The sequence below is a fragment of the Emydura macquarii genome, unplaced genomic scaffold, assembly GCF_026122565.2.
Source record: "Emydura macquarii macquarii isolate MOO-44397 ecotype Brisbane River unplaced genomic scaffold, CSIRO-AGI_Emac_v2 contig_67, whole genome shotgun sequence".
NCBI lineage: Eukaryota > Metazoa > Chordata > Testudines > Chelidae > Emydura > Emydura macquarii.
This window is the reverse complement of record NW_027130204.1, coordinates 12,163,275-12,188,063: the sequence shown is the minus strand read 5'-3', so window position 1 is coordinate 12,188,063 and position 24,789 is coordinate 12,163,275. Positions and strand designations below refer to the sequence as shown.

At 39.2% G+C, this 24,789-nt stretch overlaps 1 protein-coding gene across 13 annotated transcripts in view; it reads right to left on the bottom strand.

Annotated features, from left to right (window-relative positions):
• The window catches only part of ZMIZ1 (zinc finger MIZ-type containing 1), a 482,416-nt gene that overhangs the window by 168,203 nt on the left and 289,424 nt on the right, over nt 1-24,789 (bottom strand). For 12 of the 13 annotated variants that reach the window (XM_067539605.1, XM_067539685.1, XM_067539667.1 and 9 more), the window contains one exon: nt 11,948-12,053. The exons of the other annotated variant lie outside the window; for it this stretch is intronic. In XM_067539605.1, the coding sequence (XP_067395706.1) occupies nt 11,948-12,053 (106 nt within the window). The remainder of the gene's footprint in view (nt 1-11,947; nt 12,054-24,789) is intronic. 13 annotated transcript variants of the gene reach the window in all.

Below are 24,789 nucleotides of genomic sequence, written 5' to 3'. Positions count from 1 at the left end.
ATTGTATGTGAGTCAACAGGGTAGAAAAATGCTGATGTGCCACAGAACAACCAGTCCTACATGTAGCCTGTGTTGAAGCTGTTTGAATGGGAAGTCCACCTCCCAGTCAGAAATGAATGCTGCTGCACTGCCAGTCTGCTTGGGGTACAAGTGTGGCTCCCACAAAACGTGCATGCACTGGAATGACTGGCTGCCGCCCTTTGGTCAACTGAGTCTCTGCCCTTGGATGTGATTCTGGGTTCCTATATTTGCGTATGAGGCTATATACTATATCTGAAGGTAGAGTGCCCTGAATTAATTTTAACCTGCACATGTGGGGGTTCATTTATATACAAGCATATAGAGTAATCAAAGCTTCCCTTTGATCCACAACTAAGAAGCACCTGCTCTCTCTTTATCTGATTATTTATATTACTGTAGAGGTCTAACTATTGAAATCTGGGGTCAAGCTTTTGCTAAACTGCATTCCAAGGCTGTGGAAGTTGCCCCACTCAGAGCATCTGCCTCAGCCCATTCTTCTGTGCTTTGGAAAATAAAGAAAGGACAGTCTCTCTCTTTTGGAAGTTCATGTCTCTCTCTCACTTTTAGTCCCTCCTCCCTTTTACTCACTGATGTTCCTCACCTTAATATTTTTACTTGTGCAATGGGGTTGTTTTTTATATATTGTGTAATGTTTTAAAAAACATCCCAAACAATTTAGTGATAGGGCCATATACTTAGCTCTCTGTGTAGCATGCCAGGTGACTGAAGTGAGCAGGCCAGGGAGAGTACATTTTTAACTGTATTTTTGTTGTAATGATTCTCTCCTCAGATTTTGTTCCCAACAGAACCGCTACCCCTTACACACACACACACCCTTCCTGCTTTGTTGATTATACGTTGATCAATTCACAATTCTTGGTGTTACCACTCATTATTTTAAAGAAGGACAGGTACATATTTGACTGCGGTATTTAAAAATAAAAAAGCCAGTCTTCCCCCCCCCAAAAAAAAACAAAAACAAAAAAACCCTTCCCTTTCACACTGCTGTCTGGCATTTCAAGGCCAGTAGGCCTGCACAATAATACCCAGTGGGAGATGATGACTGTTACAAATTCCCAACAATTTACATCTACCAATCTCATTTTAGACCTGCAGTGAATCATTTTTCACACCGAGAATATAGAGGCCTCTAAAATTCTTTGTCTTAATGAAATTGCTTCTATAGTGAGCACACTGAATAATGTGATTTGTTTTTCCTATGATGAAAAGGCCTTAATTACCAAAGCAAGTAAGATGAATACGATTTGGGTCCAGCCAGGCAATTGTAGGGGAGACCATCATACAAAACCCAACCACTCTGTTCTCAGAAGCTCAATGTTACCTCCTGGGGAGCAGTCTTGTTCAGATTTGTATGTTTAAGTGACTCCAAAGTAAAGTAAGAAATGAATAAAACTGACTTTAAAATATTTTCATGTAGGAGGCACTGCAAGAGCTTGCATTAGAGGTTTTCAGGGCTCAGAGTAACTGGCTGGAATTCAAGGTATTGGTTTCCATCTATAAAGCCCTAAATGGTTTGGGAAATGATTACTTGCTTAACTCTCTCTCTCTTTCCTTATGTGAAAATGCCACAGCTGTGATCAGCAGAGATGCAAAGGCTGATGTCTCCTTGGTTTAAACAGGACAGGGGCTGTTGGCAAGCATTTTCCATGAAAGCACTTTAACTTCCACCCGCCACCAAACCTGATATCTGAGTGCCCAGACTGATCAGCCTCTTGGTTTCCATTCCATCTGGGGAGGGAATGGGTTGATGGGCCAATGAGTCTTCTCTGAGGGGTTTGATTTCAGGGGGCTTATGGCAGTTTAATGAATTTGTTCATGCTTAACATTATTGTATGGACTACAGTTTTAAATTTTGGAAAGAGCTGAGGGTGTGAGGCTGGTACTCTAGAATCCAAACACATACATACATGGCTCAGCTTTAACAAAGGAAAGCAATGACTCTTCATATGCCTAATCGTTGCAAACTGGGGAATACGCTAATAATATATTTAACATTAAAAAACACTTTCCCCGTCTAAAAAAACATGTCACAGGCCTTAAACAATTAATCTTCACAGTGCCTCTGTGTAAACATGTAGGTAATAATCATTACCACTTTACATATGGATAAAAGGGATCAAATGTCTTGTCTAAGGCTGCACAGAGAGTCAGAGGAAGAATTGTGATAGGAGCTGGGTCATGTCTACATTCATAGCTTTGTTTTTGAGCACTACCCCAACCTTCTCACGCTGCATTTGGTAACAGATGGGCTCAAGCCATTGAAGTCAGATTCAGAACTATCTGAAGTGTGCGCGTGCTGGTTAAATGCCAGGGTTTGATTCAGGCCCCATTTCTATTTTTAGGTCCCTGAGATTTTGACCGAGGTTTTTCATCCAAGTCACATTTAGCCTTCATGCTGAACATGAATTAATTTTTTGAATGAAAAGTTGTTTCTCCCCTTATTCCTTAATTTATTTTCTACCTATAAATGCTACATAGTATCCGTGTTCACATCGCACTCCGTCAGTACCCAGCCCAAGCCAGGGGAGCTAATGATCCAACTAGCGAACCAAATTCGGTAACGAATCCTGGTCACCTGTCACCTGAGGAACGTTGCACATACACTAAGAAGAAGAAGTCTGCTACATACCATGATTTGGCATGCTTGGATGTCAGGAATGCAACAGGAACAAGGGGATTTGTTAGAAATTTAAAATATCTGTTTGACAAAAAAATTCCTTGTGGTTCTCATCTGCCAATCAAATAAAAATAAGCAAATCAAAAGCAAATAAATAAATAAATAAATAAATAAAATAAGGCAGTATGTTTCTCTGTAAGTGGGAAGACCTGCAGAAGAAACACACACTGATTGTTTTATTTTTGGGTTATTTAAAACTTAACAACATGAAGAAAAACACCACATATAAAGAGAACAATTAAGGTGCATTTTCAAAGATGGATAAATTTACCTCATTAAGTTTCACAGAAAACATACATTTATACACAGTAGGGAATAATCTTGCACTGATCAGGGAAATATATGTCCTAAAAGATCTCTTCATATCTACTCTTCTTGTCTAATTTCTATTACTCTATGACATTGCTCCTTTACTTCCACTTCCATATGAAAAGCCACAAAAATGTAAGAAAGTTATGGTTAAAAAATGAGCATAATTTATTAGAATGGATCTGCTTGATTCTTTGATTATTCTTTAATTTATATTTACAATTACGTTTTATCACATAGCACTTAATTTCAATCCTTTGTTACAGGTGTATTATATCTGGAAAGAACTAATAAGAATGAAAGGGGAAGTAACAGGAAAAAATATTCAAGAAAATAATATTTCTCTGCATGGAAATTAACCTAATTTATAATACTTCTCAGAAAATAAGCACTGTCTACTATCCTTTATACTGGGCAATACTAATTTCCTGGGGTTCAGAAGAAGAACATTATTTAAGGCTAAGTGACACAGGAACACAAGAATTAAGAAATGGATTTGGGATTTTGACCAGAAGAAACTCAATTGTATATGGTGACTGCACTTGTTATCTTGGGATAGAATGAGCTGATTTGCTCATCCAATCCATGCTCCTGCTAGCGGAAAACGTCAATGGCAAAAAAGCTATCAATACCAGTAGAAGTGGCTAATGCTACGGTGTTGGTGGCTAGACTCCCCATGAACTTCTTTGAACGCTCTCAAGACATGCAGACAACGGAAAGGCACTGGAGTGACTCAGTGGTGTACATCTGAATGAAGCGCAGCTGGCAAAGGATAACATGCAGGACTGTGTTACAGCTCAAAAAGAGCAACTTGCGATGGGCAAATACCACCATAAAGAATTTGCTTACTTCTCTCCTCCTTATGCATATGTGCATTCCCCTAGCTTCCATCCTTTTTCTTTTCAGGTTTCCATTGGACAGTTATGTCACAAATTTCTTCACTTTCAAAGTGTTTTACAAGCATTGGGCGGCCAGCCCAGGTTTACATTTGTCTCTACCACCAAAAACCCAAGTGCAGAATTACTGAAGCAGAGATTCCACTGAGGGAAGGTTATGGTAATAGAAAGTGGCTGAAATCTTTCCACCACCACTCTTAGTTCCAGTCTAGCCCAAAAGTGGATTGTGCTCACTGCAAAATGGGGCTGGCCATCAATGACAGGATGAGCTAATTCACTGTATCCCTTCCATAGTCTACACTGATGGGAGCAGAGACACGAGCTAAAGCTGTTCCCGCCGGGCAGCTGTAACACTGGCTGCCCTCAGCCCTGGAGTGCAGAGAGCCCAAGGATATGGAACCTAGTGCCGGCATTGGTGAATCATTAATCTGAACGAAATAGTTAAGTACGAATTACCTGTTTGTGTGCTGAAGCCACTATAGATCTGTGAGAAGGAGATTCCTAAGTTTAATAGCGCTCTATTTCTTGGTTGTACTTCAGGATAGAATTATTATTTGAATTCTAGCACTGCCTACGGGTACCAACTGTGATCAGGGCCCCTCTGTGCTAAGCACTGCACAAATACATATTTAGAAGCAGTCCCTGCCCCCAAAAGGACTCAATTTAAACAGACCGGGTAGACCCCGGGCGACAGAAACGGGAACATTTTTAACCCTGATTCACAGATGGAGAGCTGAGGCACTGAGAGATTGAGCAACTTGCCTAGGTTCACACGGTGAGTCTATGGCAGAGCTGGGAACTGCACCCAGTCCAGCTTCTTATATACAAGACCACCTCAAAAGGTAATATCTAAAAGCAAATGCCACCCTTACTTTACCAACCAGGATCGATGTTCTCTTTTAGGATACTGTATATCTAGAGTAGAATCCATGTGTTTGCTAGAAGTATAGTGCAGAGCCAAAAGTTCACTTAGTAGATAACTTGTGTTAAAATACAACTCGCCCTGCCCACACCAGTGTTTCAAGCACATTAGCTAACACATTTAAAAAGAAAAGGACCTTTTATCCTGCTCAAGACAAATCCTTGGCTCCAGCATCATGTTAAGGCTATGTTTTAAAACTGTGACTCGCCAATTCACTTAACTGCAACATAAATTGGTTATCTCAGGGTCCTTTGTACTGATAACTTTGGTCTCTAACCCACTAAAAGCACAGCCTAATTACTGTTATGGTAAGCCATTATGGTCTTAAAAAGATACCCCAAAAATCAAACAAATCTTAATATACAAAACACGAATGACATAAAGTTTCATACTTTATTTAATAAAATCTGTACCTAAGAAGATTAAGCAATGTTATTGTTTAACTGCAATACTAAAGAAAGCCAAACAGAGCCAATTGTGGCTGAAAACCAGCCAATCACAGCACTCTATCAAAGAGAAAAAGTGGTTATCTCTACTATCAAATGTCTAACACTTAGCCGCCCATCCAGGCTGTCACAGGATTCATTTGCTGCAGTTTCTCAGTGACTACTAAGGTACTTTCTCTGCACAATACTGCCCTCAGGCCTCTCTCAGTGCAGAGATATCGAACGCTGTCTTTTTCTGACAAAGCTCGTTGTATGATCTCATGCTGTCGTCCCCTTGTCTGGCCCCAACTTGGCCTACTGACAAAAGCAAAAGCTACTCTGGGAGCAAGGAAAAGTTCAGTACTTGTTAATGTATTTATGAAAAAAAATATAGCAAATTATTTCCTTCCTGACTTAAAAAACAACTACAAAAAACCCCTGATCTGTGAACTCCATTTTACTTGCATAATAGGCCGGAAAAATAAATGTACTCAACAACTGAAGATGCTGGATTGGAAGGGCAAAAGCAGTAAAGCTCATGCTCCAAAGAGCCTTCATTTAAATCCTGGAACCTGTAGGGGTCCCAATCAGCACTGTGCTAAGAGGAGAAGTCAGACTGCACGGAAGGAGGAATCAGAAAAGAAGAGAGAAAAGACAGGCAGGCACACAGGTAGCCATAGCTCAGAAGCACTGAGCATGTAGCTAACCTACTGTGCCATTCCCTATAGGTGTCAACAAGGAAACGGAACTTATCAAGATACGTTTTGGTAGCAGCTGCCATGAAAAGAGACATAATTATTATTTTCTTTAATGCTATGTCATCTGTCTTCAGGGTGGGAAATGCTTCATTTGACCTGCCACAGAGACAGCGGCCCAGACACAGAAGTGTGGGCTATAAAAGTAAATGGACATGGAGCCATTATTGCAGGTGAAATGCCAAGAAAAAAAGGCAAGAGGCACAAAGTCATTAAATGATCATTACTACTGAAAAATCACACCATAACTTTTTAATACTTTTCATGCCACCTGGGTCTCCCAAGGCACCCTCCAAAACGATTCACATTAACCATTTGGATACCTAAGGATTAGCGAAGTAAAATAAATAAGGACTTAAAAGCAGCACTTCAAAATCAGTCTCAGCAGCACAGAGCAGGAATGGAAGGAAACCGATGCTCTGAAGAGCTGACAGCTCCAAGTCCAAAGGGTTTATGCTAAAAAAAGTGGGAAAAGGTGCTACACAAGTACACTGGGTAGGAGCCGTGACAAGAATGGATGAAGCGTTTGGGGCAGATATTTTCCCCAATGTTAAACTAACAGGCTTGGCCTTCGCTAGGCAAAAAACATGTATTCTTAACTAATGGCAGTTAACGTGAAGCAAAACCCCAGTGAAGACAAGGCCATTGTTTTATTAACATATGTTAGCAGATTAAGTTAAGAGCTAGGCTCCCATACAGTCTTCATCCTGCCCTGCTAAACACATGTGAAAACTACCAACCGCCTTGTGGTCTTCACTAGGATTTGACCTCCTGTTAGTTGCGATGCATTAGCTAACATTTACTCCAAGTAAAAATGCACCCACTGAGGTCTCCCATTTCCACCTGATCCAAAGAACTATCTTTCTCCATCTCTGACCTCCCCCCACCCCTCTGCCACTTCTTTCTTCCTATCATTTCAGATACATGGCCACCAGGCCTTTCGACTTCTACATGTTGCTCACTGCACTACTCTGGTGTTGTCTGGAGTCTCCAGAATGCACACTCCGTATGCACAGTGCTCTGGGGCATAAGTTAATGGAAGGGTCTAAAATCCAGTGGGTAGCAATTCAGGACTAAGCAGAGACAAACTAAGGCTTGATTTGCCTCAAATAATAATATTAGGGGGTTGGAACAATAGTGAGAGGAAAGACATACTGGCTGCAGGGTTTAAAGATGAGAGGAGGTGGGGAATGACACTGAAGTGATCCAATCAAACCTTCCAGAAAATTTGGAAAGTGGTCGAAGTTTGAAGCTGCCTGTTATTGGGCACAAAGCCATGCGTTTGTCCCTACAATATACACAACTAAATGAATAGTTTAGCAAATTGATTAGATTAGATTATGTCATTTACCTGCCCCTTCCCCTCCCTCTGCCTCCCACTCCTCAAGACAGAATAATTCTAATTCCAAGAAAGTGGGATAGATACTTACAGTTGGCATCCTTGGTTTTTGAATGCATATTGTCTAATTGCCAATTTAACAGCAACCTCTCTCTTTTTTGAGGGGGGGAAACAGAACTTTATAAAGTACATTTAATGTGTGTGAAAAGTAGCAGAATGACTTATCTCTTCATCCACAGAAAAGCTGCAGCATGAACAGCAACAGAACCAGCTTCCCAAAATCACCTCATCAAAATCCCTCAAGCAGACTCTGGCCTTATTGTGACGTTGATGTTAGTGTAAGCTATTATTCACTTCTACAAGAGTGAAGGACTTGTGTATCTGAGGAGTTCTTATATTGTGGTATACAAAAAGCCATATTTATATACCAGGCGTGAAATCCTGGTCCCACTGAAGTCAATGGGAACTTTCCTTACACAGAAGGAATCAAAGATGATAGCCAGGTTTTGGCAGGTCTTGTGGAACACAATGTTCTTGAACTGTGTCTGGTCGGTCTAACCAACCATTCAGCTGACCGCACAATAAAAATCACCACGCTATACATTCCACTGCATTGTCCAAACACTTGTTCTCTTGTCTTTTCTTCACAAATTGCTGTTGATCCTGGTTTTAGAGCCTTCAGTTATTCTACCTCTTAGATTTGCCAGTCATTCTTTGTTAAGGGGAGCTATCAAATTAGATATAGGGAGACCAGACCCTTAAGTAAACTAAATAAAAATTCAGTACAGAAAAAAGTCTTGCACATCTTTCAAATCTAGTCCCATAGTTAATGCTTGCAAAGTATTTTAGGATCCTCATATGAAAAAAATTACTGAAGGGCAAATAGTTATTAACAGTCACATACTTTTTCTTAAACACAAGACTGTTAAAACATTACTCTTTTTGTTGCAACAAATGGATAGATCAATTTAGACAGTTAAGAATTTGCATGCGATAAGTTTGCTCTCCAAAATTCCATTTTGCATTGAAGTCATTTGGAGTCTCATCATACTATATAAAATACTAAGTGTTAACTGTAAAGAAGACACTCTCTGTACAGGAAATACTTTCCTAACTGGCAGGAAGTGCCAACACCAGCCCCTTTAACCATAACAAAGTGACTAATTCTAATAAAGCAACTTAAACTAATACAAATAAAAAAATAAAAAAACCACTGTTTCTACAAAAGGGAATGACATAAGGGGAAAAAGTCCAAAATCTGCATAATAACAAAAAGCAGATTTTTGGCTCTCGAGACATTGGATTGTAAATATAAGATTTGACATGTGGTTAGTCATAAAATGCCTCTGTAAAAAGGCCATTCTAGGGTACCATATTTAGTCTCTCAATTATATCCAGATTAAATTTGCTTAGTTTAAAAGTCAAAAAAGATGTTTTTTCTAACTGCTGGCTCTGCAAATTAAACCTGAGAACTGAAAATCAAGCTACGTTTTTTCTCCTTACATCATCCCAGTAACAAAGAATATGTAATTAGAATTTAGCTAACAATTTGGTTACTGATGCATGAGTCAGAGAACACCCCAGCTTGATCTCCCAGAACTGTTTGACCTGTATGATAATATTCTCTCACTCTCACTATCTCAGATCCACATAAAAGAAGTATTCATTAAAGTTAGTATGTATGACTTGGGGGATGCACAGGCAGCAAATACGTGGAGTAAGGACAATTTTAACAGTCACTTTTCTAGCTAGAACCTTATTTAGAAAAAAGATTCAAATAAGCCACTTTAATTCATAAAACAAGTTGGCAAGAAATTACTACTCATGGGAATAACTTCCTTTTTTAATGAACACTTGGGTTTCCTAATGATTTGTAGGTAACACATAGAGAAACAACAGATAGGGGATACATAACGAACCATTTAAGAACCACTGAACTCATATTTTTTACTTTTACCCATAAACAATGAGAGGTATATTCATTTCAGACCAAATAAGTAATCTGGAAATTATGAGCTGAAGAGGAGTTTACAATAATTTCTGGTTACCTCTCTCTAATTAAATTTTTCTTATCTTGCATCTCAAATTGGTAAATAATATGGAATAACTACATATAACTACTTATAGAGTATGTTCTCTTAGTAACATTAAAGTGCAACTTGTAGGAATGGACTCAAACCCTTGCACGTTCCACAACATGAAGTCCAGAGAAAGAAAATACTCCAAAAAACTATTTAATTAAAAAAAATCATTCGGGATATACATCAACACACCTTGGGAGTAGGAAAAGGGTCATTTGGACAAAGTTTTGAAGGCATCCTATACAAAATCAACAAGCCAGACCAGGGGAAAAGAAAACATTATTCAGAAACTACACATGCAAGAATTATTGACATAATAACTTAAGTGAGTCATGAAGGGAGCTATAAATACTGAGGAATACAGAGTACTTAGAAAGATCCAGAGAAAACGCTGAAAGAGAGAAGGCTTGTAAGGCAGTGTCAAAAAATAACTGACTGAAGATCTGAGAGGAAATTGCATGAGGGAGTAGAATCACTGCAGGTTAACAGACCATAAAGCAGTGGGATATTTAGAATTTGCTATGAACCCCTCCTGTCAGAATGATTAGAAGTGACCTTACTTTTGTAACTCTGATCTGCCCATCTTCCAATTTACCCATTTATTGTAGTAGCTTGCACATGTCTGCCATGTGAACATCAGCTCTTCTGGGTAAGGACAGCGTCTACTGATGTGACTTTTCACAGATTCATTAATAGATGCCCACAGTTATGCTCTGACTCTAGCAAATTTGTAATAAAAGTGATTGTGAAAAGCTGATGTTAATGGAAAAGGAAATGCAGAAATTTATTGGTGACACACAGGTAGACACAAGGTAACATAAAGGCATGTGTGAAAGCAAAAACTTAAGGTAGCTGGAATTAAAGGATGAGGTTGTGTATGAGAAGGGGAAATTGTAAAGCAAAGGAGTGGAGTCAAAAGAAAGGTTCTTACTATCATATGTTAAGCTAAAAATTAAAGATTTTTATTCCCAAATAAATAAAGATACAAGGAACTAATGAGAGACACAGCAGTACCTTTAATGGTGTTGCAGGGGAAATGCACTGAGTGAAGACAGATATGACTAAAAAATAATTATTTGCAGCAGCCTAGCACAGACGTAACATTTCCTAGAAGGGATAAAAAAAACCATGTAGGTTGTCAAGACTACACCAGAAAAGTGAATCAAGAAATGAAAATGTCTGGAGACTGACAAACCTTCCCTATGCCAGCACCATGATGGGATCGTAGTAGGTCTATTTTAAACATATTTAGAAATAGAAGGACCTTAATGCATACATAGCTGTACTTAAAAATCTCTGAAAAGAGTAATCAGGGACAGAACAGACAGCTATCACTGGAGATAATTCACAAATGGGAGATCATGCTTAACATATTGGATTTTCAGAGCCAATAAGTATTTCATGGAGTGATTAGAGGTGTGAAAATCATGGACAATTTATTGGACATTTAGAAAAATTAATAATCTGGTACCACACAAAAGGCAACTCTATGAGGTCAGTAAGTATGATATAAAGCATGAGCTACTATTTGATAAGGAACTTCCTTGAACACTGAAGGCAAAAGTTACTCATGAATGGAAGTTTGGCACCAATAAGAAACAGTGCTAGTATCCAATCAGTTCACTATAAGAATTCCTGTCTTGGAAGGAGGTAACATTTGCTGAGGTTATGTAACTGTGGTGGCATAGCAGTTGATACTAAGCATGAAGGCAATACAATTAAGTACATTCTATTCTGAAAAGGACCGGCCATCTGCCCATTTTCCTAGATTGTGTGTGTTATATTGACATTCATCACCTAAGAGAATAGGTGAAAATTGAGCACAGTAAATAAATGTAAATACATGAAACCAAAAGGTACAAAACAATGGATTCTTCACCTTTCCCAAACAATGGTGACATATCGAGAGTCCGTTATTGCTACTCTGGTAGCAAGCTGTGGTACAACAGAAGTAGAAAGCATTGTTTGCCAGACTATTGGAACGGTGGTTGCATGGTATTACATTGGTAGTATTCCCACCTATTCTAAACCTAACAGCAAGAATTACAGGAACAAGGAACAAGTGGTACTTCTTTATACAGACACCCATGGCCCAAACAACAAAAAGTCTGCAGTAAATACAGCTAGGATTGTAGGAGGAATTTGAAGGAGTTAGACAAATAGACACATAATGGAAAGGCAATGCGACAGATGTAAGGGTTCACAAAAATGGTGGGATTTGGGTGTGGTTCTCCCTTTGGTCTTTTTTCCATCTCAGAGTTATTGAATATTAGGGACCTTGTTTCTGGAAGTCACACTAACTAGGAGAAGCACTGGGGCGGTGAGTGACACTTTTTGGGGAGAATGCAGGAGTTCCCAACATCAGGTATCCCCCATTCACAGTCAGCACAGTCACTGGCAGCATTAGAACCAGGGCTATGGTGGAGCAAGATACTCGGTGATATTTGTTCAGAATCTGATCCTCAAAGAAGCATGGATAAATGGAAATAGCCTTTTCCTACCAGCTGATTTTGGAGTGAATTTGTCCCTGTTGGCTGCACATACGGCCAGGAGCCTGTATCCAAGATCCAAGTCAAATCCTTGCTGTGCTGCCACTCGACTGACAACCTGTGAAAGGAAAGAGAACGCTTCAGTTGGGGTTACTTCCAGCTCTTTGCAAAGTCACATGAACCGGCTTATTGACACAGTTAATGGGACACGACTATCTGCTGCAGTGACATCCATAGCATACACACTGGTCCGAGGCATTGTTCTCCAAGAGCTTTTCATTCAAGCACAGAAACCTGCACTCTTGAATCTCTTATCTATTTGTTCCCCTGAAAAATGGAGAGGCAAACAAACAGAAGAACTTTTATATAAACTTAAATTTTACATGGTTTATTGCATTTAGGAACTATCAGATGAGACGTTAAACACTGCTGCACAGACATTAACAAGCACATGACGTTGTTCTTATGAGCACAGTCCTGGGTCTTCTTGATTAAAACATCCTCCCGCCTCATTGCTATGCAACGTGCTATGTTCTGATCAGCTGCCACCCTCCACCCCAGAGATGGCTGCACTTCATTTGTACTGTCTGGGAAATATCTTGGGATACTTTCCAAATAAACAGGATCTATAATAAAAGGTGCTGGGTAAACATAAAATAGTATCCAAACATATATCATACAAATTGAAAGGAGAACTTAAGTAAGGTGTAGACCATGTAGACTGTTTTCCTATATTATTATTTATTTGTATTGCAATAGTACCCAAAGGCCCCAGCCACAATTGTAGCTCTATTGCACCAGATGCCATGTTGGACAACCCCCTGTTCCAAGTAGCTTACAATTCAAGAAATAAAATCTTCTTTTTCCTTCCCTGTCTCAGGATCAAAGCCACTCATTAAATTAAAGAGAGTGTGCATTAGTGTGCAATTATCTGTGTCTAGAACCAGCTCTCAAAAAAGCAATGGTACAGAACAGATTTAGAAACCAAGATACACAATAACCTATAAATGGTAATGAAATGTACCATTCTGTGTTAACTAGTCAGCTCTATCACATGAATCTTATTATTCCAAATACTGTTTTCCAGTATCTCTTTTTCCTAATTAACAATAAAGAATCAGATTTCTTTATTAAGAGAGTATTACTGTGGATACCGCTGCAGTTTATGGGCAGGTTTTTTTTGGTTGTTAATTTGGAAACTAAGATTTATGCAACACCATCAGGTGATTCCCCCACACCCATTTTCTTTAACATTTCTAATCTCAAAATTGAGCACCAGAGACCTTTCTGCCAAACAAATAAGATTAAGTTTGGAACAATCAAAACAATAATATATATTTCTGGAACACTGCAGCTAGCCCTTTTATATCCTATTTATCTATTTTAGTTGTAGAGATAAAGTAAAATTTTAGATAGAAAAGAATCATCCTTTAGGAGAAAAGGCGTGTTTATTTTTGATAAATCATGAAACATTTTGAACTTAATAAAATAATGTTCACACCCCGACATGTAACAATACAGTTGTTAGTACTGGTGTCTTTATTAAGATTCTAGGTCTAGATCTTGCAAAAATGTATGCACTGGGACTACTCATCATGCAAAAGCCTTCACAAGATCATGGCCCTGGAAATATTAACAAGACCACCAGATATCTCATGATACATGAGTGGTACGACACCTAAGCCCTCTTGGGAAGGAAGGCTGTCAGGTTGATACTTGGAGTTGGAGGATACTCATATGGGGGGGGGAGGAGGTGGTCTAGATGTTTGCACCTCCTAATCTGGTATTACCAGAATCCAAATATTAATCTATTCGCTCATTCATACGGTCTGGTACATGTCATGAAAGAGATCTGGAAAAAGCAAACTGGAAGCTCATTTTTTAATCTCGCTGAAGGCTCCTGAGAGGGATGTCCTGTTATTATGCAAACATAATTGAAACTCATTTAGGCACCATCTACTCTAACATCACACACTAGCTAATTTAAAGCCCTGCTCATTTCATTGAGATAAGAAAGGGAACCTGCCTCCCTGCCTTTATTAAAATGCTGTTTTGACTGGCACATTATCGACAAGCTTAATATTTTCAAACTGGATAGGAATGAAAGCAGATATGTCTGTTCATCAATGAAACTAGAGTAAATGTGTTTACTTGCAAAAATAATTGAAATTTGTCATGCTTGGTTCTGTTTAAAATATGGACACAGACACTGCTGGCCAAAGACCAAGAAAGGACTTTCAACCCACATCTTGCTAATTATGGAATAAGTTCTCTGCGTTAATTCAGGAAAGACACAATCATAGACCCTGACCCATGACACACAGTCTGTGATTATGGTAACTTTATTAGTCAGATCAGAAAGTCGGGGTCAGTTTAAGCCCTACATCCAGGCCAGGCACAATCTGTTATACTAATTATTTGCAATCAATTTTTATTTATTTACTAATTACAGTAAATATTCTTCTATACTTGGCGTGGTCTGAGAAGAGGACTGGGTTCCAGGCCTCAGTCTCATCACTGATACTGACAACATCTCCGTGGCCCTAGGCAGGTCATATTAACTTGTCCGGGCCCAATCCAAAAGTGATGTATAAAGTAGTTTCTGTAAGTAGGAGTCTGTAAATAAGGGAAGGTGTAAAGGAATCTGAATCTATGGAAGTCTAAATAATAGAATTGGTCAAGAAACGCTCTCCTGTTTCCCCCTCCTCCCTGAGAAATTTCAGCGAAAACAAAAAATTTTCATTTTAGCTGAAAGTTTTTTGAGGGGTTTTTTTTTTTCTTTTTGAGTTTTCATTAAAAATTATTTCCCCCCCACAACAACAATCCAGTATATGTAATTGTTGACAATGTAGCCATTTTCCATTGGGGGGAAAAACCTTTTCCATCAGCTGTGCTACTTAGAAGGACCACCCATTCGGTTTCTGATGGTGAATGCCCTGCTGGGATCTACAAGATGGAGTGGCTCAGATGTCCCCCTGGGCGCCTTTCCTCTCCTCTGGCCTTTTGGCTTCACAAAGCCAAACCTCTGTCCATTGTTACTGAGCGTCTGAATTAACAGGAATAGGGCAGTTCCTACTTCTCAGAGCTTTTGTCCTAGGCGCTCTTCAGATTCACTGCATTGATTACAGTGGTTCACATTTATGATGTTTTCTTTGCAACTGTAACAGCTAGAGACTTAGTTTTTATTTTTAATAAGAAAGCTGATTGGAGCTACAATTTCAAGGGGTGTTTTTTAGGAGAAATATATACATTATTTTTAGATTCCTGCATTATTTCAAATGGTTGCCTACAGGTAGATCTGACTGCCTACTGGACTTTGAAACCTTTAATCTGCACCGTATTGCATTTGAGACTGAAACACCACATTCAGCTGCTGTGACATAGTTCAGGAGGGTTCCCACTGGCTGGAATCTCATGGGCATCAATAATGAGCAAAAAGATTTTAGTGTTGGGTTCTAATAATGGGAAACTGATACCAAGTAAGCAAAGAAATGCAGCTATCAACTTCTCTCATTAAACAGTAGCACTGCTTTTCTTTCCCCTTTTTCTCCTTTTTGTGAGGCAAAGGGCATGACTTGCTGTAGCTAGCTCCACTCCCTGCCTTTCTTGTCATCGCACCATGAAGTATTGGAACAATGTACCTCTTAACCTAACAGGCCTGTTAATCAAGAGAGCTTTATGACTGCTTATTACAAAACTCCCTCCCCATTATGTTGCACTTTCAATGAATCTCTTAACTGGCAGCAGTCAAGAGCACCCCCCCTGCTGGCATCAGAATGAATTTTCCCAATTCAATTTGCTAGCTTCTCAAAAAATAAAAATGCCAACTGATTGCTAGTTCAGACAGCTCTGTATTCGGCCACTTATGTGCCCTTGAAATTATCTGAATACAGTTTGAAGACTACAGCAGAAATTTTGTAATTACAATTCTGCAATGTAGATGGTAATTTTACCCCCTCCCCCTTAGTAGCAGAGAAAGATGAGATAAACAAGAAGCAAACAGGATTTTTTGCAGCATGAATACAGAACTGCTTTAAAAGGAAAAAAGGGGGTGGAGGGAGGAGAGTTACCTTTGTGATCTCAGCCCTTGGTTTGACTAGATTTACAGGTTCAAATCCCAGCAGGCTTACCTCAGCAATTCAGACAGCCAAAAGTAGGTAAGTAAAATTACACTATTTATTAACCTTTCACAATGGACCTTAAAAGATAGGTCGTGCCTGGTCATAAAAAAGCCTACATAGTCCCCATTCCTTAAAGGAGACATTTTCCAAATTTCCTTTCCCTCCCATCAGAAGGATAGGTATCATTTTTTAAATGACTGGCACTGAATTAGCATGAGGGAATCTTCCCTTCTGGTCCTCCTAGGAAGTCAGAATGGTGGCCATGACGCACAGCCCGGAGGGAGATCCTGAACTTAACCCGAACGCAGTTCACTGTATGAAACAATTACAAATATTTGTCTAACAAGTGTAGGGAGAGGACAGGATAGAATCAGAATTTCCCCACAGAAGCCTTAGAAGTAAGAATGTGTATGCCACACTTATGTGTCTACAGGCTGTCTCCTGTCCTTTCATGGGCATAGATGTGATCCTCTAATAAATCTTTTCCCTCTGGAATGACTGCAATCCTAATCTGATTTGAAATCTGATTTTTGACGTATCACATGTTGATTTTCGATTATGTGATTCTCTGTATGAAGCAGAAAGAGCCCAGCCGGGCATGAAGTCAATTTAGCAGCAGATACCTTCCAAACACATTAGCCTAACTTTGTTGTTTCTGCCATCTGAGGCATCCTGTTTTGGAAACCTGACCTCATCCAAACGTATGGTTCTTGTCCTTTTTGTTTTTAATTACATTTTTTAATTACACGTTTGATGAGCTAAAATGGGTTTCCGTATCACAGAACGGACAACAGCTTTCCTCTTCTTAAAATGATCTGAAAACCCCCAAGAGCCTTTCTTCAAGGATTTTTCAAGGAGAAACAGAACTCAGAACATTATTTTGTATTGTAAAATGACTGAGCATATACAATATCACAGCCCCAAATTCGTGACCAAAGCACTGTTTCTTTGGACATTTTAATACAACCATTTTTGAGTAATGCTTCTCTTTAGGCTATATAGAGAGCCTCAGGTTATAGAAAGGGCACAAATGAAAACCCGGAGCTTCAGACATAGCATGACCAGAGTTATCAAAGAATTGTATGTCTAACATTTTTTCCATCACTTTAGTGCAGTCATGCCACTTTGGTTACAACTCTATCAGGTCACATCAGCTAAAAAAGGTTGAGCTGAGCCATTAATTGGATAGAAAACCTCCAAGAACACCTACACAATGAAAGAAGAGGTGTTGTGACTCATTAGGTAGCACTTCTCCCTCTAATCAATGTTTAACAAATACCTCAGCATAGTGTTTGTGGGCAGAGTGTTATGGGAAGTGACATCTGTCAGATCAGATGAGAAACCAAGGTCCTGACCATCTGTGGTCAGCAATCTCACAACACTTTTGATAAGAGAAGTTGCATAACCCCAGTGTTTTGGCCAGGAGCACACTCTGGTAAATACATTCTGCCTACCTAAATTCCTCCTGCCATCCAAACTGGATATGCCATTCTTTTTCATACACTATCCTGAACCGTTAAATAACTGCAGTATTCCGCACCGGAGATAATTGCATGAAGCTACGTGTCCCTCTCTTTAAACTGCATTCAGACATGTTGTGAGGCCTAAATAATCATGAAGTACTGCGAATTCTCATATGAAAGGTGCTATAGGTGTGCAAAAGTACTGCTATTATAGTTTCTTGCTGAAAGCAGCCAAAGACAGGGTATAGAGATATGTCCTGTGGTCTCTCCTCTTATTACTATTGCTGAAACTCTCTGCTCCATAGCACTACACAAGATGGAAACCTCCTCAATACCATCATTAATATGCCAGGACATTTGTCAATGTTAGAATAACGGAGTGGGATTGGGATGGATTTAGAAATGGGCAAAAAGGAGTGTTACAACTCCTGACCAGATTTAAGCTCTACTTGATGTAGTGGTCTGAATGATTTTGCTATTGGTTTTCTTTTGGGGGAGGGAAGGAGCAAGACAACAATCTTCATGTGGTGCTCCTGTTATGTGTTACTGAGTAACACAATGAATGTCATCGATTTCTTAGGAGTCCTTGTCTGGGACTTCACGGACCAACTCTACCTTGTACCAACTCAATATCTGTCACATGCTAAATATGCATTATAGTTGTAGCCGTATCAGTCCAAGAATATTAGAGAGACAAGGTGAGTGAGGTAATATGTTATTGGACCAACTTCGAAAGCTTGTCTCTCTCACCAACAGAAGTTGGTCCAATAAAAGGTATTACCTCACCCACCTTCTCTCTCGAACATGTTAAATATAATTATCTTTCAAGAGTTCTCAAGATGAATAACATTGATGTTGTTGCTCAACAAAAAACTCATACTAACAGACTCTGAGCAAACTGCAAGATACAAAATTCATGCCATGAATTAATTGCCACTATGAACAACACAAAGTATGACCTCGCCATGCACAACAGGCATAGTCCTAAAGATATCTCATTCCTGGAGGAATTCAAGACCATGAGAATCTCCACTGCTGCAATAAGTATTGGACAAATGACTACAATGAACATTTACAAACTTCGAATGGTCAAAGGCCATGTTACCATCTTGTCTCCACCCAGCCATGTATCTTAATGACTTATAGCTACCACTCACAACAGGGCTATGATACAGCTGGTGAGCAACTCACACATTGTCATTGTTCACAGATACCCTTCATCAACTCTAAACAATCAGGGAATTTTTGTTCAGCCAGATGGATCACAGAACACAACCCGGACCTTTGCTTTCTGATGAAAGACAACAACAATGTTATCCTACAAGCTTACAATGGTTGGTAACTTTCCTTGCAGCCAGTATCACTCCATTATTCTACATGTTGGCTGTGGAGTTCTGCTGATTACATTAAAGCCAAAACTTCATTGAAATTTTCTCAAAGTAAACTTGCTTGCACATACCGCATAAGTTAAAAACTGGTACATCGTATCAAGTCAATCCCAGAAAACTATGGCCACTTTGTTCACCTTCTTATCAAAGCTGTCATGAAGCTCATTTCCCATGGCTATCACAGGTCTACTCTCCTTGATTGGCAGTTGGAAACAGAAGCACTCTTCATAGAATATGAGATGGATGATGATCCAGACACAGCAAAAGCACTAATACAGTCATTGAACTCCACCTACCTGAAGACAAGGAACAAGACAGTGGAGGCTCTTGACTTCATACATTTCTGTTACAAAGCCTGGCACTCCTCCATAAGCTTAGAGTCGCTGACCCAGCAAACACTGTCAATCAAAAGTGACGGTCAATGCTGTTGCCACACACTTTCTCTGTAACTCAAAGACAAACCTGATAAGCTGACTAGAAAGAAGATTCGGAAAGAGCGCTTTCTAATAGTCTGACAAAGCCCTTCCTCTATCATCCCCATATACTACAGAAGAAATAAACAAGGCCCTGATGGCCACTAAAAGTGGAAGAGCTGCTGCAAGGATAGCATTTATCCTGAATTTCTTAAGAATTAGGAGCCAAAGGGATGAGCATAGTTGTCAGACCTATTCACTGTCATACATGTGATGGAGAAGACCCACAAAAAGGTGACAGTCACAAGGCAATTGTCATTGCCCTCCCCAAACATCGGAAAACACCAAACGATGACACCAGCTATTGCCCAATATAGCTTCTCTCCACAACTTGCAAGTTAATGAAGAGAGTGTGACTCCCCTATCTTTGATATCATCCTGCCAAAGGAACAGGCCAGATTCAGACCAGAATGGAAGTCGCTGCGACCAAGCTCTCACCATTACTAGTCATGCTGAAGCTGGCTTCCAGCGGAATCTAACAATCAAAACAGAACTGACAGATTTATCTGCCACCTACAACAGGATGGAGATACAGGCTGATGATTAAGGGACATCAAATATCATGGCACAATGCAACTCCTGGCTACAGTTTTGAACAACCGTCCTGAATGGGCCGATCAGCAAGGCATGTACCTCTAGTGATGGATCCATGCTGGCTTCTTTACTGTTCAACATCTACATTAATGACTTATTGACACAATATCACGCACTTATACTGATGATATCGCTCTTGTGGGACAAGGCGGCGGCATCCTTTCTACCAACCTCAAGATAATGGCAGAATACGTTTAATACTGGAAGCTCCCTCCCAATGCCTCCAAAATTTTGGAAATAGCCTTTCATCTTAACAACAAAGCTGCCAAGGTACCACTCACTGTAACCTTTTACAGTCAACAGGTCTGAAATGAGCCCTATATGAAGTACCTAGGTGTAACCTTGGCCAGAAGTTTGGACGTTTAAACCTCAGTTGGAAAAGACGTGCAAAAAAGTAAAAGCAAAGACTAGCTTCATCCAAAGACTTGCAAACACAAAATGGGGTGATGATGCATACAGACTTTGAACAGTGCCTCTAGCACTAATATACTCGATCGCTGAATATTGCACACTAGCTCACATTTCAAACCTCTTGAGGTATAGCTTAATGCTAAGAGGAGAATCATAAGTGGAACATTAAAATCAACTTCCTTCAATGGTTGCCCAGTTTGGCACAAATAGCCCCACCCAAAATCTGGAAAGAGAGAGAGAGAGACAGACACACACACACACACACACACACATCTAGTGCCTACAATCAAACCATGAACAACTTGAACTTACCAATTCATGAGGACCTCCAGAACCTTACACAGATGTGCCTGAAACCTCACAAACCTATTTGGGATCAGGCTGAAACACTGAAAGCAGCCTCATTCAATCCTGAGGAACACTGGAAAGAATTCTGGGATAATGCTAAGGCCTCAAACACACACCTGATTGCCCACCCCACAAAAGAATTTCCAGGCTTCAACCTACCCCGGAAACAATGGCTCACATTGAACCATTTCAGAATATTCAACGGTAGGTGCTGTCATCTCTTCCATCTCTGGAAGATGGGAGATAACGTACAGTGAGATTGTGGACACCAGCCACAAACTATGGATCATACTGTAAATCAGTGATGCTTCAATCATGTGACTATGTTATCTAAGATTTAAACAAAGCCACTAGCTCACTAACCTAGATTTTTTTATTTGAAGTTGCCATTATTTTTTGGTAAGATAGTAAGTACAGTTGCACATATAGTATACTAATATGTACAATACTAGTAATATTTTTATGTTTACAGAGCATAAGATTATTACTGATTTTATGTAACTTTATTTTTATAAAGCAGATTTAATTCCAAAGTGTTTTACAAATTTCACAAGAGCACTGTAGTTAGAAAATATTTCACCCACCAACGAAATGCAGCCATCTCTGGGTTGCAAACTGGCAACTATTTGAATCAGTTTACAACAACTGTATGCAACCGTTAGTATCAGAGTGAAGAATACTACATCCAGCTGAAACTCCAGGAATTACCAGGACTGATACAATTCCATTTATAGCCAGAATTCTGGCTTACAGATTCTCAAATCTGATTTGCAAAGTAACCCTTGTGGAAAAGGAGCTCACACATCACCTCGTTTTCCTTCGCAAATTAGAACACACACATACAGGTTCTCTCTAGAAGAACACAAATATTGTGTTTGAATTTTATGTATGTTTCTTTTTATTTCCTCAAGGCTGTTTTCTGTAATCTCTCTGGAGTCTGTAGCTTGCAAGAAAGAAAATGTATTCAAGAATTCTTTCCACCTCCTTGCATGTTCTCTATCTGTTTCAATGGGTTTCCATTTAAAAATATATTAAGCTCTCATTTCAGGAGTTTTCATGGGTGAGATATAAAAACCAGTTCTAGGATTACTGTGAGATTCACATTTTTACCTGCTAGTAGTGCTCTTAGGCTAAGGTTATATCCCCTAAAGTGTTCCTTAAAGCTGTGGTTCTCAACCAGGGGTACATGTACCCTGGGGGTACACAGAGGTCTTCTAAGGGATACATCAACTCATCTAGGTATTTGCCTAGTTTTACAACAGGCTATATAAAAAGCATTAGCGAAGTCAGTACAAACTAAAATTTCATACAGACAATGACTAGTATATACTGCTCTATGTATTATACACTGAAATGTAAGTACAATATTTATATTTCAATTGATTTACTTTATAATTATATGGTTAAACATGAGAAAGTAAGCATTTTTTTCAGAAATAGTGTGCTGTGAAACTTTTGTATTTTTATGTCTGATTTTGTAAGTAAAAAGTTTCAGTGAGATGAAACTTAGGGGTGCACAAGACAAATCAGACTACTCAAAGAGGTACAGTAATATGGAAGGGTTGAAAGCCACTGCCTTAAAGAGTCTTATTTAACAAGGTAAAGGTATTTAACAAGCTAAATCTAGCCCATTATAGGTCTAATAAAAACCTGTCCATTTTCTTTCCTGGCAATGTTTCAGCAGCTTCTGACAAATTCTGAGCTTAATCTTAAAATGAGAAATCCAAACCTGTTATCTCCAGTATATTCTGACTCGTTCCTACAGAAGAAATTTCAACCTGAATAATGCCAAGTGCAGGGAATGCACAAAAGCAAATCTATTCATTAGCGTAAAATGTGGTCACTGGGAGAAAAGTGATACTGTGAAAATTATGTTTTGATGTTCCACACATGCTATGTATCCAATTCACGCAGTTTACCAGTCAAAACAAGATTTCCATAACTGCTGGTACTTCAAACTCAATCTAGGATCTGAAAATCATGCTGTGATGGCTTTCTGTTTCTTACATCAACAACCGAGATTATACAATTAAAGCAGGGAACTTTGCTGATGACGCACAAGACAGAATAATGTGCAGCTTGTTCTTTTGCAGCTATATTGATTCAGTGGCACTGGCAGTTGGAGAAAAGAATTACTTTTGTTATTAAGCTAAGAAGATTTAGCTAAGACTGTACACAGGAAACTGGTGTGTAGCCCCAACCTACCATTTTCCAAGAACCACTGTTTGGATCAAAACCACAGTTTGAGAGCTGTGGTGCAATTTGTCTTATTTAAGGGTAGACTTCATTCTTATTTGTTATTTCGGCAAAAATACGGGAGTTTTAAAGTGAAGGAAAGAAAACTGCTGTTCATTCAGATCTACCAAGTACATTGGACTGGCTTTTCATAACAGCACAGAGATCTGTGTTAAAAGACCTGTTCTTGCATCTCACATTTCTAAACTCTGTAGTTAGGGAATGGATGCTCTGCTCACTTTAGAGACAGCCTGCCCTTTGTTCGCATTCTCTGCATACTTTAGGATTGGGATGTTGCCTAGTGTTTACTGAGTGCTATCCAACAACACAAAATCTACATTAGTATGTTGTTCTTTCATGCCATTTATGTGCTGGAAGGAGTCGTTTAGTGTTGAATATTTTTCTTTTTGAGCACAGAAATCATGTCTGTGTGTTTGAAAAATTAAGAAGAAAAATTTTTCTTTACACACAAGATTAGGAGGAACCCCGACTGCAAACCTTTCTAATGTTTTGTAGAAATTCCTAGGTCATTTATCAGCCTGCTAGCTGCTTTGGAATCCTGTGTAATGCAAATGTTATAATGATGCCAGAGGCTAAGTGTTTTTTAATTTATATCCCAAAAGTAATGAAGTTCCGAAGTAATTTGTTTTCAAAGGTCATTTTAGGGATTGGAGAAATCAAGAATTAATAATCCTGCTGCAATGGAAAGAATAGGCTTTTACACTTTTAATTTTTTTAGGAAATCATGGTATAATCCCCCCCACAAGGTAAAATAATTGATAAACATTTCCAAAGATAAGCAGCTTTGGCTCTTAATATCATAGAACATGTAGTTGCTAAATTAATATTAAGTTTGCTTACGACTAAGGCCCTACTTGAATTGCGGGATGATTGTCAAATAATTGCAGCTAAGTTGCAGACAAGACATGGAAAATCACAGAAAAGTAATAATGGACCTTTATTAATTGCAGTAATTTGGAAAAGCCAGTGGAGACCTATTTATTGAAGAAAAATTTGCTCAAGTATTATGTGATGCCTGCTAATTTTTTTGATAACCAGACATTTTGATGCAACTATATAACAGTCATTAATGTGCTTAGCTGACAGCCTGAACCCCAGCTCCAGCTGCTATCTGCTTGGCTAAATGGGGTTGTACCGTACTCAGAGGGGAAAAAGTGTGAGTTGCAAACCTCAAAATTATGCAAAATTGTGGACTGTGCAAAGTAAGCTAATTAAAATCAAAACTGCGGTGGAAGCCTAATACTGCGAGATCTGCAATTTCCACAAAATTGCCAACTACGTAGGGCGTTACTTATGACGGTCCAGTATAAAATTTGTTTTCAGTTGCTCATAGCTTTCCAAAAACTTCTCCTCTGGTCTTGAAACATTCCTTGTTTGCTCCCCCCCCCCCCCCCCCCCATATATGGCATTTTTTGTTTTTGTTTGTTTTTTTTACTGAAAATAATGTGGTCGCCGTGGAAGTTGATGCCACAATGGCTGCATCAGCTGCAGCTTGTAAAGAGGTTCTGGCCACTAGTTTGTCCTCATCAATAAGGATTTGAAACTGAGCCCTATTCTCCTGAGGCAATGTGTTTCTCGAGTCCAGGAAATTCAGGAAATCGTATTTGGAGTGAAGGGTCTGACAGTTTGAGATCTGAAACTGAAACTATAAACACCTCCCACCCCATAAGGTTGAGTGGTGCTGTTGCCTGGATCATTCAGTGGCTGCCTAGACTACTAATGAGTTCAGGGGAGGGTGAACAAGAAATCTGCTCCCTTAGCTGCAACTAAGAATTGCTTCTCTGCCCTTTTGGGGTTCGG